Genomic DNA, 16672 nt, shown 5'->3' on the forward strand with positions numbered 1-16672 from the left:
CTGCCACAGGGGCCAAAGTCAGCCTTGGCCGATGCTAGAGACCCTGCTCAGTTGGCTACTGCCTCCCTGCTCCAAAGCCAAGGTACTCCGGTGGTCTTCCTTTCTCTCCTCAAAACACAGAAAGCCCACCCCTCCTCACCATAGATAAAAAGCAGTGGCTGTTCAGGCCATAAGGCACAGTGGAGCCTGCCTCGGCAGAGCCCACGCTGCCCAGCCCACAGTCGTGCATCAGTACCACACCCGGCACCAGACACCCCTGGCCAGGCTCCCTCACCAGCACCAGCTCAGACACCTCAGCTTCAAGGCCCACAGCAAGATACATACACGACCTCAGACACCAGGGCGAGTCTCCCAGGAACCCAGGCTACAGTGAGGTGCAGCACCCACCTGGGCTGCAGACAGGCCTGGACATACACCCCGGGGGGGCTTAGGCGAGCGGCGCTCACAGCACAGGGGCCCATACACACACAGTCCTGCCATCTGGTCCAGGTTCCAAATGTGTTTTTTATTCACTATTTTTGATGACTATAAATAAGTGTTTCCACTATGGAAAAGAAAGTTAGCACAGTACATTTTCATGACTGGGGAATGGATTTTCTGAAGTCATCTTCAATAGGGCAAAAACTTAGAAACAAAAAAAAAAACAACCTGAATGTTGAATTCAGTTCTTTATATAACGTCCCTTGTAAAAATGAAAGAATAAAAACAAACCGAAAAAGAGGGGCAGGGTAAAATTTTTTTAAAAAAAGGAAAGGAAAGAGAGGAAAAGAAAATAAAATAAGACGATTTATTGCTTCTCCTCAGCATCCTCCTTGGTCTCCTCCTTCACCGAGAGAGCTTCTAGCTTTTCCGCCACTTTTTCAGCATGATCGTTTTTGCCTGATCCTGCTAAAAACACAAGCAGCACAGTGAGAAAACAGAAGCACGGTGCATTCAAACACATGGCCCTCGCCAGGCCGGTCCCAAGTGCCGTCACCCACCCACAGCGGCTTGCCCGCCCTCAGGACAGACTCCTGCCTGGTCAAGCCACCTCCTGGAGTCTGTCTTCTTGAAATTCAATGACGAAAGGAAGCCAAGTGGATGCAGTCAAGCACTGCCTAGACCATGGTCAGAGGCTGCTCAGTGACATCTGGTCACTTGCCACCACAGCTGCAGTCCAGCCTCATGGCAGAGGTGACCAAGCCCTCTGAGACAAACCGAGGACCATCATAAAGCACCTTCTGGTGAGCTCCAGGCAGTGCCCAGACTCCAATGCCTGCCCAATTGGACTGAGGCCAGCAACACTGACAAGTGCTCAGGGCTCCCCAAGAAGCACCTGTGTCCCCAGGGAGCTGCATCGCCCTGGATAGGTGAGGCGGCCACAGCACCCTGGAATGTTTATCTGGCAGACAGAAAAAGCACCCGCCTGGAAGTACAGTCAGGTGCAGAGTGAGTCTGCAAAGAAGCCCCCCAACCCATGGCACCACGTCACCTTTCTTTTCTCTCTCTTCGATCTCTTTCCTGCATTCTTCAAACTTTGTTTTGAATTTCTGTGCATCTGTGGAAGGGAGAGCGAAGACTTCCTAAGAGCTGTGAGCAGTGGAAGGGACATGCCCTGCTGGGTCTGAAGAGTCGGGATTCACAGAAGACCCATTTCATGGTAATTTCTGACCTAAGAAAGGACTGGTCCACCTGACATCGGCCCTGGCCTTCTGTCTCCTTCATCTGACTGCACCCATTTGGGCAGAGTGGTAGAGCACGGACCCTTGGGCAACCAAGGGGCATGGGCTTCTTTGCCACAGGCTCGGCTCCCAACTGTGTTGGAAAGGCTGCTGGGGCAGCCACTCCCAGAGCAAGGACAAGGTCACTCGGCACCAAACGGCCAGCTACCAGGCGCCAGGCCACAGTACCCACTGACTCCTCCAGGTGCCACTGGACGCAGCTTGGATGATCTGGACTGGAAAGACCTCTGAGCAGGGGAGAGATCAGCCTGGGCCTGTGGCTCTCTCTGCCCAGCCCCTGCTGGCACCCAGGCAACCATGAGGGGCCCCTGGCCCCAGTGAACCAGAAGCCTGGCACGAGGATCAGCACTGGGAGGAAGCCCTGGGTTGGGCCTCAGGCTCCACAACACCTGATGGGAACCGGAGCTTGGAGAGCAAACCAAAGTGCCAGCCACAAGGCGGCTGAGCGGGCACTGCTGTTCACCAGCTACTTGGCACAGCTTTGAGTTAAAGGGGGAAGGCGCTGCTCATGGCTTCAGTCTGGGCATGGCCCCCAAACAGCAGGGCAGGGCAGCCCACACGACACTTCCCAGTTACTGCCCCCTCTCCCCAAAAGGCAACAGCATTTGTTGCACATAACCCGCCACGCTGCCACGCAGGTGAGCCCCAAGTCGGGCAGGTACCCAGGGCCCCTTGGCTCACTCTCAGCATTCAGGAAGCGGATGGCCAGCAGCTCTGGTTTGGGGCACTCATCGGCGAAGTCAGCGTGGGTGTTCCAGACCCAGGCACGGTCGCTACCTGCGTTGGGCTTCAGCTCCATCATCGGCGTGACTGAGGAGAGAGAAGCTCGTGAAGATGGTGGGATGATTGCAAAGGCCGGCCCACCCAGCCCTTGGCCACAGAGCACCCTGCTCACCAACCTGAGGGGTCTGCTTCAGACAACACAGGGACAGTCTGGGGTTGGAGAACTAGGCTTAGAGAAGTACCACGGCACCTGAGTTTTATTCAAACCTCTTTGAAAATGCCCCATATTCACTTAAAACCATGACCATCCTAAACAGGAATGGGCAGCCTGCTCCCTGACCGTAAGGCCATCTCCACAAGGAGCTCCTGAGCCGTGTTCAAGACCACTTAGCACACAGACCCCCACCTCCAGAAATGCAGAGAAGCAGAGCTGGCAAAGCAGGCCCCAGCTGTATCCCAGGGCTATACTCAAGCCCAACCCTGATCCCCTTGATTCTGACCCCAGCCATGAAGTCAGAAGCCCAGGGTCAGACATCAGGGCACAAGGCCCAGGGGGTCCAGTCTTTCCTGAAGGAACCCAACACACAGAGCCAGCCTATCTGAAAGTGGGGGGCAGCAGAAGGCTAGAAAGTGGGGCAGTTGCCAGAAGGGAGCCCACTGGGGGCCGCGGCCATGCATCCCCATGACTGATGCAGGAGTGCCCACCTGCATCCCCATGACTGAAGCCTGGAGGGCACAGGAGACAGAGCCACGGCCTGCTATGGACGCCTCCACCCCAACTCCCCAGGCACAGGCAGCCCCAAGGGGAGATGGCCCTGCAGGCGACCACTCTTCAGAACAGCTCCCTGAGAATCCAGACCATCCCAGGTGCCCATGCCCAGTCCAGGCCACATGCACCCCCAGGATACCCCTAACATGTCACCATCTGAACTGGGAGCTGGGGGGGGTCTCGTCTACTGCAGCCCGCCACAGCGGATGCCAGGCCCCCTGCATACCCCCTTCACATCCCGCCCCTGAGCCAGCCCACAGCCTCTCCGACACCCTACCCAGAGGCCAGCCTCTACCCACTGCCACTTTCCCTGTCTACCAAGGGCCCTTGATGGGCACAAGACACTGCTGGCTATGCAATGGCTCTGCCCAGATGCCCAGGGGCCCAGGACCAACTTATGATGCACACACAACAACCCACAACCTGACCCAGGCTCTAGGAGCAGCACAGGGCATCAAGGAAGACCCCCGAAGAAATGATTCAAACTAGGCTCAAGGAGGAGGAGGACCAGCCAGAGTGCAAGCTTCCCCAGGACTAGACATGCTGAGCAGGGAGGGAGGGGAACCCAGGAGCCAGTTCCCAAGGAAGTCTGGCAGGCCAGGCCGTGCAGCGAGGTGCCCACGGCATAGGCAGACCGCCGTCCAGCCCTCTGCATTGCCCTCAAGGGCTGAGCCACTCAGGCTCCTGCCAGCAGTCATCCTGCACCTGGGATGAGGGGCCCTGCCCCACTGGACACACCTGACACTCAGCAAACGACACTAGGAAGCTTACCAAGGGACACCCCAGGACAAGTGTACTTCCAAACATGCCAACAAGCTGGGCAGCACAGGTTCAATCTAAAGACAGCTGGCAGCCAGCCATACTCGGGAAAACCTACTGCCACTTCTTTGCAGGCCAGGCTGGACTCCTCACAGGGTGGCTAGAGCTCTTGGCTGAACCTGCCCAAGGGCCTCTACTTATGTAGCTTCACAGGTGCTCATGACCTGGCCACCTTCTCAGCCCCGTTCCCCTCCCGTTTCCTCCCCAGGAAGATCCTGGTGAGGGTAGAACACACCATAACTGTGGAGGCTGGCGCCTGGGCACCTCACACATCTGCTCTCACACTGCCCAGACACCCCTAATCTCTCACACACACACACACCTTCAGATACCACACCTCCCCGATACCACACCCCCTCAGACACCAACCCCCCCGACACCACACACACCCCCCCGATACCACACACCCCAACACCCCCAGACACCACACCACCACATACACCCAACCACACCCCCCCAGACACCACAAACCCCCCTAGACACCAAACACCAGATGCCCCCTACATACACCCCTGGATACCACACACACCCCCCACCCCAGACACCACCCACTGTATACCTCCCCAGACACCACACACACCCCAAGACACCACAACCCCCCCAGACACCACACACCTTCAGACACCACACAGCGCCCCCAGACCACACATCTTCAGACACTACACACACCCCCAGACACCACATACACATCCCAAACACCAAACACCCAACCACACACCCCGACACCACACACACTCAAGACACCACACACCCAACCACACCCCCCCAGACACCACACCCAACCACACCCGACTCCCAACTACACACCCCCAAACACCACACCCAACCACACCCCCCCAGACACCACACACACCCCCGGCCCCAGACACCACAACCCCCCCAGACACCAAACACCGCCCCCCAGATGCCCCCTACACACACTCCCAGATAACACACACACCCCCCTCCGACACCACACACTGTACGACCCCCTAAGACACCACACACCTTCAGACACCACACATGCCCCGACACACTTTCAGACACCACATAGCCCCCCAGACCACACATCTTCAGACACTACACACACCCCCAAACACCACATACACACCCCAAACACCAAACACCCAGACACCACACACACATCCCCAAGACACCACACACCCAACCACACACTGCACCACACACCCCACCACCCCCCCCGACACCCAACCACCCCCCCCAGACACCACACCCAACCACATACCCCACCCCATCCCCCAGACCCCCAACTACACACCCCCAAACACCACACCCAACCACACACCCCCAGACACCACACACCTTCAGACACCACATAGGCCCCCAGACCACACACCTTCAGAAACTACACATACCTCCAGACACCACATACACACCCCAAACACCAAACCACACACCCCGACACCACACACACACACCCAAGACACCACACACCCAACCACACTCCCCCAGACACCAAACACCCCCTGCCCCAGACACCACAAACCCCCTCAGACACCAAACACCGCCCCCCAGATGCCCTCTACACACGCCCCAAGATACCACACATACCCCTCCAGACACCATACACACACACCCTCAGACCCCACACACTCTCAGATACCACGCATGCCCCGACATACCTTCAGACACCACATAGCCCCCCAGACCACACACCTTCAGACACACCCCCTAGACACCACATACACACCCCAAACACCAAACACCCAACCACACCCCAACACCACACACACCCAAGACACAAACCCAACCACACACCCCAACACCACACCCCCATATATACCCAACCACACACCCCAGACACCAGACCCCCAACTACACACCCCTAAACACCACCCCTAACCACACACCCCCAACACCACACAGCCCCCCGCCCCAGACACCACACACACCCCCAACCACACACCCTCATACACCACCGCCAGTACACACCACAGCCCCCCAGATACCACATACCCATTAAACCCCCCAGACACCAACCCCCACCCCCCAGACACCACACACACACACACAGCGCCCCCTCGCCCTGCAGCACTCACTCCTCGTCCCGAGCCCAGCCTGGGCGCTGCGTCCTCCCATCAGGGCCCGTCTGGCTGACTCCACACCCCTGTGTGCTCTAAGCTTCGCTGCGGGCCTGCTCTGAGTTCAGAGGCATGTCTGAAAAACGTATTTCTGGTTTTAAATTCAACAAACACACCACAAACTTGCACTCCATGAAATAACACGCTCCCCAGTTCCCAGTCAGCCCTGAAAGAATCTTCCCAAAGGTCCCAGACCGAGCTGCTAGGGACTGTTGGGGCGGGCGTTCATGCCACCTACTGTAGTGGTTGGCACAGATCTTCAGGGTCTTGTCCCTCCGCATGAGGAGGCGGATGGCCCCCTTCTCCTTGTGCTTCAGGAGCTTGACGTCACCAGTGCCTCGCTCCTTCCATTCTGGGAGATCGTTCTCGGAGGCAAATCGGAACAGTTTTGCCCGCCTGCAAGAAAAGCCGTGAGGTAAGAGTGCAGACCTGCAGCCCACATGCAGGGCCTGTGCGGGAGGACACAGAACAACTCTGCACTGCAGGACCCCATGCCTCCATGAACGCCCCAGCCCTTCTTCAGGCTCCAAGAACTGCCCATCACGACACCACCAGAAAGCGCAGCAACCCAACAAACTCCAGGTCATCTTGAATTCCAGCTCCACGACCAAGAGAATCAGACGACCGGGCGCGGTGGCTCACTTGTAATCCTCGCATTCTGGGAGGCTGAGGCAGGCAGGTCATCTGGGGTCAGGAGTTCAAAACTAGCCTGGCCAACATGGTGAAACCCCGTCTCTACTAAAAATACAAAAATCAGCTGGGTGTGGTGGAGGGTACCTGTAATCCCAGTTACTCAGGAGACTGAGGCACGACAATCATTTGAGCCCAGGAGGCAGAGGTTGCAGTGAGCGGAAATCGCCCCACTGCGCCTACAGTCACAGTATTTCCCCCAGTGGGGACCAGCCTGGGCAACATAGCAAGACACTATCTCTACAAAAAGATAAAAAATTAGCTGGACGTGATGGCTAACACCCGTAGTCTCAACTACTCAAGAGGCAGAGGGAGGAGGATCCCTTGAGCCCAGGAGTTCAAGGCTGCAGTGAGCCATGATACCACTGCCTCACTCCAGCCTGGGTGAGACTGAGACCCTATTTAAAAAAACAAAAAAAACAAAAAACCGGGCACAGTGGCTCACGCCTGTAATCCCACACTTTGGGAGGCCGAGGTGGGTGGATCACCTGACGTCGGGAGTTTGAGACCAGCCTGACCAATGTGGAGAAACCCCATCTCTACTAAAAATACAAAATTAGCCAGGTGTGGTGGCACATGCCTGTAATCCCAGCTACTCGGGAGGCTGAGGCAGGAGAATCCCTTGAAGCCGGGAGGCAGAGGTTGCGGTAAGCTGAGATCGCACCATTGCACACCAGCCTTGGCAACAAGAGCAAAACTCCATCTCAAAAAAAAAAAAAAAAAAAGAGGCCAGGCGCGGTAGCTCACGCCTGTAATTCCAGCACTTTGGGAGGCCAAGGCAGGTGGATCATGAGGTCAGGAGATCCAGACCACCCTGACTAACTCAGTGAAACCCCATCTCTACTAAAAATACAAAAAATCAGCCGGGCGTGGTGGCACGCGCCCATAGCCCCAGCTATTCAGGAGGCTGAGGCAGGAGAATTGCTTCAACCTGGGAGGCAGAGGTTGCAGTGAGCCAACATCGTGCCACTGCACTCCAGCCGGGGCAACAGAGCAAGACTCCGTCCCATGGTCACTGTGCAAGAGCACCTCAGCCCCAGATATCTGCAGGGACAACATGGATCAGGTGCGGGCCAAGGACCTCCGTCACAACACCACCAGAAAGCACAGCAGCCCAACAAACTCCAGGTCATCTTGAATTCCACTTCCACAACCAAGAGAATTAGACGACAGGGCGCGGTGGCTCACACCTGTAATCCCAGCATTTTGGGAGGCTGAGGGGGGCGGGTCATCTGAGGTCAGATGACCCAGAAAAGAGGCCCAGGCCTCTAATCAGGCAACAGGCCCTGACCAACATCCGGCCCTCCTGCCCAGGAGCAGCCCCTCCCGCTGGGGACCAGGGCACCCAGAATCCAGCAGTGCACTCAGGGCTCAGGCTGGCACCCTCCCTCTGTGCACAGCTCTGCCTGCCTCTCTCAGACGACTCCGCTCTCTGCCCCAACATGATTCTGGCAAGAGACTGTCTCACAAGGTTCCCCAACAGGATGCCACTGGAGCTTTACTGCGAAGACCCAGGCCCACCCTGCTGTCCTCACCTCCCTCAGGGAGGGCCTGGGCCCCAGGCCACCAGGAGCACCTCCCACCTGACATGGGCAGTGAGGGAACAGAGGCAAGCACTTCACCACAGCAAGGAGCTACTCCCAAACGGGGGCTGCAGCAATGCATCAGCAGAGTGGAGGCATGGCCACCCAGTGGCTTCAGGGAGATGTCCATCACCGTCTGTGACCAAAGGGTGACACACAGCTCTCCTTTCCCAGGTATCCCTCCTGGCCCCCTTCCTTGGAGATAAAACTCACAGTAGGAATGACTCTCTCTGCTTCCCTCTCCCACTCCAGAGCAACCAAACCTTAACCTGGACTCTTAAAGCAACTTCAAGGGTGGGGGGTTCCACGAACTTGAACAGGGAAAAACTACAACCTCATTTCACCGAAGTGTGTAACTAAACATGATGTTTGCTGCAATCCTGAGTGTAGGCGACAGGCCACAGTCTCTGTGGTGCTGTGACGCTGTCACAAGACACAAGGCTGGTACCCACCACTGCAGCCAGCTCTTAACTGAAAGCGTCAAGAAACACATGTACAGAATTTTTTTAAGTGGTTTTAATAACTAAACTATCACCTATTTTCATGTGTTATCGCAAGCATTATGTCGTGTATTAAGGGTGGGCCGGGAGCAGTAGCTCACGCCTGTAATCCCAGCACTTTGGGAGGCTGGGGCAGGCAAATCATGAGGTCAGGAGATCGAGACCATCCTGGCTAATACGGTGAAACCCCGTCTCTATAAAAATACAAAAAATTAGCCGGGCGTGGTGGCGGGTGCCTGTAGTCCCAGCTACTCAAGAAGCTGAGGCAGGAGAATGGCGTGAACCTGGGAGGCGGAGCTTGCAATGAGCCGAGATCGCGCCACTGCACTCCAGCCTGGGCAACAGAGCGAGACTCCGTCTCAAAACAACAACAACAACAACAAACACCAGGTGGGGGATTTATAAGCTTCACAATGCCAAAGAAGTCTATGCTGCAAAAACTTAAAACCCCCTGCTCAAGCAAGCGACTCCCTGGATCCTCAGAAGCCAGTGGCAAAAAAGGGCAGTGGGGCCGCCATGCCAGTGGACAGAGCAGCAATGATGGGATGCCCTTCATGCAACTGGCTGCAGGGCAGCAAGGGCACCTGGTGAAGATTCATGAAAAGAAGGGGTTAAATTTCCACATGGGATTAGTCACCAACTTTAGGCCCTTTCTTTAAGCAGCCTCAGTCTAATTAAAAGTCAGGCCAAGACCTGGACACCCATAAAAGTTGTAACCTCAACCTTAAAGAGTCCTATTTCTGGGACATCAGCCTACTTACATTTTAAAAAGTTCCTCTTCATCTTCTTCCAGCGTTTTAATTTCTTGCTCAGGAAGAGAAACTATTGGCTCAAACTGAGGATCATGGTTGGACTCGTCTGTATTCTCAGTGGAAGTATCATGGTCCTCATGAGTGTCCTGTGGAGATACAAAGAGGTTACACTGCTGGCCTATGGATCTGGCTCACAACCAGAGCCCAACCAGTGCCTGCAGTGGTCAGACCCCCGACAATGAAGGGACTTCAGATACAAGGATGGGCCCCACCCCAAAGCAAGAAATTAGGCCCACTCTTCCACACTAGGAAAGCTCTGCATTTACGCCCAGCTCCATACACTCAGTGCGTTGAGCATAGAGTGAGACACCAGAGCTTGGGGCCCCTCCCCCAGATTCACAGACATCAATCAGATCTGTGCACAGACTGATGGGGGACCCTACAAGCCACCAACACTTGCAGAGAGTGGCCTGGGAGAAACTGCCTCATCTCTTTGAGCATCAGTTTCTTCCTCATTCATAAAATGCAGATGATACCTGCTGTGTGAACATCAAAGTACACAACGATGGGTCGAAATAGATTTTGAAATGTTACTTTAAAGCAAAATGTAACTCTTTCAGTTTTTACTAATTAGGAAATAGTTGTGCTCTTGCTTACTAGAACGAAAAAAGTCGCTACAGGACTGCTAGTATTTACATTGGATTCACAACTCTGCCAGCAATTTTTTCACAGTTCAGAAAATTAAGTTAATAACTAGATAAATTGTACCGGTGAAAGTCATGAAATCCTGGCCCAATTTAGAGGATAAGAGAGCACCAATAATCATATTTTAGGTTCGAGTCTTCCAGAACACGTGCCTTGATCACCCAGAAGTCCGTAAGAGACCCAAGACTTCACCACTAGACTCAAACCGGAAAAGAAAACATAAGCTTTTCGCTGCTCTTCACTGTTCCCCACAGCACTGCGGCTCTGCAGCGGCCCGCACTCAAACCAGACACCGCAGCCAACAAAGCCGCCGCCTGGGTCGGCGCATCTAGGACCTGTACCACACGCTGGAACGCGAGCTTCTGCCACAGAGGCCAGTGGCGGTTCCAGAAGAACCGAATGAATGAAGTGCTGCGTGGGCGACGGAAAAAATAAATGCACCGTACTAGTGGGGAGCCCCAAGTGGGCCGAGCCGGAGGAAACCCGCCGCCCGCACCAGTTCCCGGAGGCTGGGGCCGTCCCGCGTGGCGACGGCCGCTCCCCAACCCATCCCAAGGTCACGCGGGCGCCCTGCAGCCCCCAGGCCTCTGCAGAGCCTGCACCCCCAAACGCCCCAACTCCGCAGGCCTCAAGCCCCCAAACCCCACGCGCCCCGACTCCGCGCCACCGAGGCCCAGCAGACGGCTGAGCCTGCAGGCCGGCGGGGGTTGGTGGCGGCGGCGCGGGCCGCCCACGTGGCCGCTGATAACGGCCCCGGTCCCACCCGCCCCGCCCCGCCGCGCCCGCCCACCCTGTCCCCGCTTGGGCCCGGCCGCACCTTGGCGGCCGCCATGGGGGCGCGGCGGCGGCGGCGGCTCGGCTGGGTCGGTCGTCGCTGGCTCCGCGGCCTCTCGGCGGCTACTCGCAGCTCCTTCCCTCCGCGTCTGGCGCCGGCGCCTCCGGCCCGCCCGCTCTTCCCTCCGCCCCACGACCCGAACCTCGACCCCTGACCCCAGCGGCGGGAAACGCGCCGCGATTCAAAACCAGTACAGCTTTATTGGCTCAGGAGGCGGACACTCTCATTGTCCGGCCCGCCCCGCGCTTCCCGCCAAAACGCCCGCGGCGCATGCCCGGCCCGCCCGTCAGCCAGAGGAGCGCGCACTCCCGGCGACCCCCGCGCGCATTTCCGTCCTGGCCACGCGCGCCGCCAGAGCTGGCTAAGGTGGTTGGGGGTTGGATCCGGCGCGCGACGATGACGTTGCCAGAAGCGAGGATCATAGAGACGCTCGGCCTCCGCCGCACGCGCTGGCGGACTAAGAGTGGCTGGCGAAGCGAGCGGCTGGCGCGGGCCCCTGGCGGGCGGGCGGTACAGCCCCAAGCCTGAGACCCGGACCTGAGCATCGCAGGTTCGAGTCCCGCCCCGCCTGGGGCGAAGCCGGGGGTGGCGGCGACCTCGCCGCGTTGCACCGGCTCTCTGAGCACCTCCCCTCTGAGGACTTCCCTTGTGACAGGCCCAGGACAAGGTGGCCAGGCAGCCCCCATGACGCCCCTGGTCTAGGCGGAGAACCGCCTGGGCGATGAGTGAGAACCTCGACAACGAGGTAGAGTGCGGGGAGACGCTGGGTAGAGACGGGGATGGGGTGGGAGGAGGCGGGGTGGGGCAGGAAACCTGCCAGAGAATAGGTGGGGACGAGGCAGGTGCGATGGGGGAGGAAAGGAAACGGGAATGGGGTCGGGAGGGTAGAATGGGGGAGGGGAGGGACAGGGCTGAGTGCAGAGTGCACCGACGGAGGTCTGGGTGTGCCGTAGGAAGCCTGGGGGGCCAGGCCCCCAGGGCCTAGTCCTCACCCTAGCACCCCATCTGTCCCCACACAGGGCCCGAAGCCCATGGAGAGCTGTGGCCAGGAGAGCAGCAGTACCCTGAGCTGCCCTACAGTCTCGGTGCCCCCTGCAGCCCCCTCAGCCCTGGAGGAGGTGGAGAAAGAGGGCGCTGGGGCGGCTACAGGGCCGGGGCCTCAGCCCGGGCTCTACAGCTACATCAGGGATGACTTGTTTACCTCTGAGATCTTCAAACTGGAGCTGCAGAACGTGCCTCGCCACGCCAGCTTCAGCGACGTCCGGCGCTTCCTGGGCCGCTTTGGTCTGCAGCCCCACAAAACCAAACTCTTTGGGCAACCACCCTGCGCCTTTGTGACATTCCGCAGCGCTGCAGAGAGGGACAAGGCCCTGCGCGTTTTGCATGGTGCCCTCTGGAAAGGCCGCCCACTCAGTGTGCGCCTGGCCCGGCCCAAGGCGGACCCCATGGCCAGGAGGAGGCGACAGGAGGGTGAGAGTGAGCCACCAGTAACACGAGTGGCCGACGTGGTGACCCCTTTATGGACAGTGCCCTATGCTGAGCAGCTTGAGCGGAAGCAGCTGGAGTGCGAGCAGGTGCTGCAGAAACTTGCCAAGTGAGTGTGGGCGCAAGACACCCCTCCTGGCCAGGGCTCTGCCCGGTCCTGTGCTTCCTCAGCCTGCCCGTGCACCAGTTGGGAGGCCCAGCACAGGATCTGGCAGCCCCTTTGGGAGCTAGCCAGCGAGACACCCATGTCACAGTGGGCACAGTGACATCCCAAAGGAGGGGTCAGGAGCCTGGACATTTGGGGAGTGGCCTGGCATGGGTGGGGGGCAGTAGGTGGAGTCCAACCACAGATCTGCTCCTCTTACAGGGAAATCGGGAGCACCAACCGTGCCTTGCTGCCCTGGCTGCTTGAGCAGAGGCACAAGCACAACAAGGCCTGCTGCCCACTGGAGGGGGTCAGGCCATCACCCCAGCAGGTCAGGCTAGACTTCGGTGGCCACAAACCCCTATCCCGGGTTTTGAAAAACTTTGCTTTTGCTCACCCTTTCTGTTGATCTCCCTGCTTTGTGTTTTCTTCTGGTAACTTATCACATAGTTGTCAGCTGTTCCTCTTGTTTGACTGCCAGCCCCTGTGGGGAAATCAGGGTTTCCAGGCACAAGCGCTGGGCAGCCAGGGTAAGGTGCAGCTCTCTCCCTGCAGACTGAGTATCGTAATAAATGTGAGTTTCTGGTTGGCGTCGGGGTGGATGGGGAGGATAACACCGTGGGCTGTCGGCTCGGCAAGTACAAGGGCGGGACGTGTGCTGTGGCAGCCCCGTTTGACACCGTGCACATCCCCGAAGCCACCAAGCAGGTGGTGAAGGCCTTCCAGGAGTTCATCCGGTGAGGACCTGTGACGGGGCTCCCGGGAACTCCTATGCGGTGTGGGAGCAGAGGGTGGTGATCCTGCCCTGGGAATTCTGGAGTGCCTGCCATTTCAGCCAGATGAAGGAAGGTGTGGCCAGAGGAGAGAGCAGGGGGACTGAGTGCCCAGTTGTGGGCACTCAGGCCAGCTTGTGATTCCCACAGGTCCACTCCATACTCGGCATACGACCCAGAGACATACACAGGCCACTGGAAGCAGCTGACTGTGCGCACCAGCCGCCGCCGCCAGGCCATGGCCATTGCCTACTTCCACCCCCAGGTCTCAATGGGGGCCCTGCCGGGGGAGGGTGCCTAGCCTGGGTGGGCCTCAGCACACCTGATAGGAACTTTTCACCACTTACTCCAGAAGCTGAGCCCTGAGGAGCTGGCAGAGCTGAAGGCCTCCCTAGCGCAGCACTTCACAGCAGGGCCAGGCAGGGCCAGTGGAGTGACCTGCCTCTACTTCGTGGAGGAGGGACAGCGGTAAGGAGCCTGAGTGGGGCAGGGCAGGTCCCTGCAGGGACTGTGACACTGAAGGACCCACACCTCCACCCACAGAAAGACTCCTAGCCAGGAGGGCCTGCCCCTGGAGCATGTGGCTGGGGACCGGTGCATCCACGAGGACCTGCTAGGGCTGACCTTCCGGATCTCTCCACACGCCTTCTTCCAGGTAGCCCTGAGTCCCTGGTGGGCATGGGGACATGCTGAGGGAGGTCTGACACACCATCAGGACATGATGGGAACATTGGGCTCAGGCGGTGAGATTTGGGGGAGCCAGAGAGGAGGGTGAAGTAGGAAAGAGGTTGGTCATCACTGATTTGACTCGGGACAACCTAGAGGTACACACGGCAGTGGCCCTTGTCACAGGGAGCATGAAGAGTGGCCCTCAGTGCATTACCACGGGGCGCTGCTCTGGGCTTGGCAGGAGGGAGGCCATGGTGGCCTCTGGGCTGGGAAATACTGTTTCGCTGTCTGCTCACTGCTGCAGGAAGGCTGTGGGGACCTGGAGCGGCCATTTTTGGAGATAGGCCTAGCAGGACCTCCTGGAGGGCCAGGTGTGGGGGTGGGAGCTGCAGTTGGGTGATTCCAGGGGCCCCAGTGTGAGTTGTGGGAGGCAAAGCCCCCTTGCTGGGGCAGGGAAGGTGCAGCCTATTGGCCTGCGGGGCCTTGTGAGCCTTCAACCAAGTGGGGCAAGGAGGAGGCTGTGCTTAGCACGGGCTTGGCTTTTAAAGCCAGGGGCTGGGTGAGGGCATCAGCAAGGCTGGTCCAAGGTGGGGTCAGGGAAGACATTGGGCACCAAGGTGGGGAGTGGGCGCCGGAGGTCTCAGCAGGATGGAGGGACCATGAATGTGGGCCTCAGGGGGCGCCAGTGGCACCACAGGAGAGGAGCCACTGACATCCTGGGCACCGCCTGCCGCTAGGTGAACACACCCGCAGCCGAGGTGCTCTACACAGTCATCCAGGACTGGGCCCAGCTGGATGCGGGGAGCACGGTGCTGGACGTGTGCTGTGGCACTGGCACCATTGGCCTGGCCCTGGCCCGGGTGAGCCCTCCTGCCCTGCTGAGGGCACCCTCTCCCCACCCCAAGACCCCCATTGACCCCAGCTGGAAGGCACCACAGCTGACTCCATCATGCCCCAGGCCCAGCTCCTCTTTGCTGCCCACAGGGCCCCATGCACTCCTCTCCCTGGGTGGGGCGACACCACGCTTTCCTGTTTCAGAAGGTAAAGAGGGTCATTGGGGTCGAGCTATGCCCAGAGGCCGTGGAGGACGCCCGGGTGAACGCCCAGGACAATGGTGAGTGGCAAGGCCGTGGGTGGGGGTGGGGATGGGGGCAGCCGCCACCCCTGCTGCAAGCCTCAGCCGCGGCCAGGGCTTGGGGGCTGCCCGACAGGTAGAGCAAGTGAGCAAGCTCTTTGGCTAGGGGTTGCCCAGGGCTGGCCCTGCTGGGAGGGCATGTGGCCCTCTGACAAGCCACGGTGCCATCTCTTCAGAGTTGAGTAATGTGGAGTTCCACTGCGGGAGGGCCGAGGACCTGGTGCCCGCCCTGGTGAGCAGACTGGCCTCCCAGCACCTCGTGGCCATCCTGGACCCACCCCGTGCTGGCTTGCGTGAGTGGCTTTTGCTTAAGGTGGCGGCACGGGAAGGAGGACACATGGGGTGGCTTACCATGTTGTGCACTCTCTGGCTGTGGGGACCCAGCTGGTGTTTGTCTCCTCAGATTCCAAGGTGATCCTCGCCATCCGCAGAGCTGAGAACCTCAGGCGGCTGCTGTACGTCTCATGCAACCCCCGGGCAGCCATGGGCAACTTTGTGGAGTGAGTGTCTGCAGGGGCCTGGGTCGGGGCTAGGCCTGGCACCAAGCCCCCAGCTCCCACAGGAGCCCCTGATTAGCCTATTGGCTGACCTTGGCACCCCCCTTTTCCCCCCACAGCCTCTGCAGAGCCCCATCTAACCGAGTGAAGGGCATTCCCTTCCGGCCGGTCAAGGCTGTGGCAGTGGACCTGTTCCCGCAGACCCCGCACTGTGAGATGCTCATCCTGTTCGAGAGGGTGGAGCACCCCAATGGCACAGGGGTCTTAGGGCCCCACAGCCCTCCAGCTCAACCCACACCAGGACCCCCAGATGACACCCCACAAGAAACTGGGGCCTTCCCCTCATCCTAGCCCCAGGACCCATTATGGTGACGGGAGCTGAAGGGCTCCCAGGGCCCCAGGGGCAGGGAAGGCATGGCTTGCTGGCCAGGATATTCAGAGGTAGGCAGCCAAAGGGCACAGAACCCTGTACCCCACCAGGATTGGTCTGCTGCTAGGGGCCAGGGGCTCTGACCAGGAAGGCAGGTGGGCTCCTACAGCCTGTTCCCCATCCCCAGGGCCTTTGTGGACTAGCCAAGGCCGTGAGGGCCAGAATAAACAACTGCTCAACAAAGGGTGTTTCTGTGATGAGAGCCAGGGGTCTGAACACAGAGCCTGGGTGCCAGGGAAAGGGCCAGACTAGGCCTAGGCAGCTCCGCAAGCCTCTCTGCACAGCTGGGGGAGTCAGGGCAGAGCTTACTTTAAAAAAGAATGTTGGATTTGATACTTAAACTTGAGAAGAGGCAGAGAC

At 58.6% G+C, this 16672-nt stretch overlaps 2 protein-coding genes and 1 non-coding gene across 4 annotated transcripts; 1 reads left to right on the plus strand and 2 right to left on the minus strand.

Moving 5' to 3' along the window:
* Window positions 1–484: 484 nt before the first annotated feature.
* RANBP1 (RAN binding protein 1) lies at window positions 485–11295 on the minus strand. 2 transcript variants are annotated; one of them, XM_054469188.2, is made up of 6 exons: window positions 11161–11295; window positions 9648–9784; window positions 6352–6509; window positions 2403–2531; window positions 1472–1537; window positions 485–885 (listed from the first exon to the last, which is right to left on the minus strand). In XM_054469188.2, the coding sequence occupies exons 1-6, from the start codon at window positions 11173–11175 to the stop codon at window positions 788–790; spliced, it is 603 nt and encodes a 200-aa protein (XP_054325163.1). In that variant the 5' UTR covers window positions 11176–11295; the 3' UTR covers window positions 485–787. The 2 variants fall into 2 exon arrangements, with proteins under 2 accessions (XP_054325163.1, XP_054325162.1); XM_054469187.2 differs by having other exon boundaries at window positions 485–888.
* Window positions 1314–1438, minus strand: LOC129023767 (small nucleolar RNA SNORA77). Its single transcript, XR_008496915.1, has one exon. It is a non-coding gene; the product is annotated as a small nucleolar RNA SNORA77 (small nucleolar RNA).
* On the plus strand, window positions 11167–16495 carry TRMT2A (tRNA methyltransferase 2 homolog A). The gene is made up of 12 exons (XM_054469185.2): window positions 11167–11923; window positions 12198–12772; window positions 13031–13139; window positions 13364–13545; window positions 13732–13846; window positions 13934–14049; window positions 14125–14236; window positions 14988–15110; window positions 15289–15364; window positions 15562–15678; window positions 15789–15885; window positions 16002–16495. The coding sequence occupies exons 1-12, from the start codon at window positions 11900–11902 to the stop codon at window positions 16231–16233; spliced, it is 1878 nt and encodes a 625-aa protein (XP_054325160.1). The 5' UTR covers window positions 11167–11899; the 3' UTR covers window positions 16234–16495.
* Window positions 16496–16672: the final 177 nt, after the last annotated feature.

This window comes from Pongo pygmaeus, chromosome 23 (genome assembly GCF_028885625.2).
Source record: "Pongo pygmaeus isolate AG05252 chromosome 23, NHGRI_mPonPyg2-v2.0_pri, whole genome shotgun sequence".
In the NCBI taxonomy this organism is placed as follows: Eukaryota; Metazoa; Chordata; class Mammalia; order Primates; family Hominidae; genus Pongo; species Pongo pygmaeus.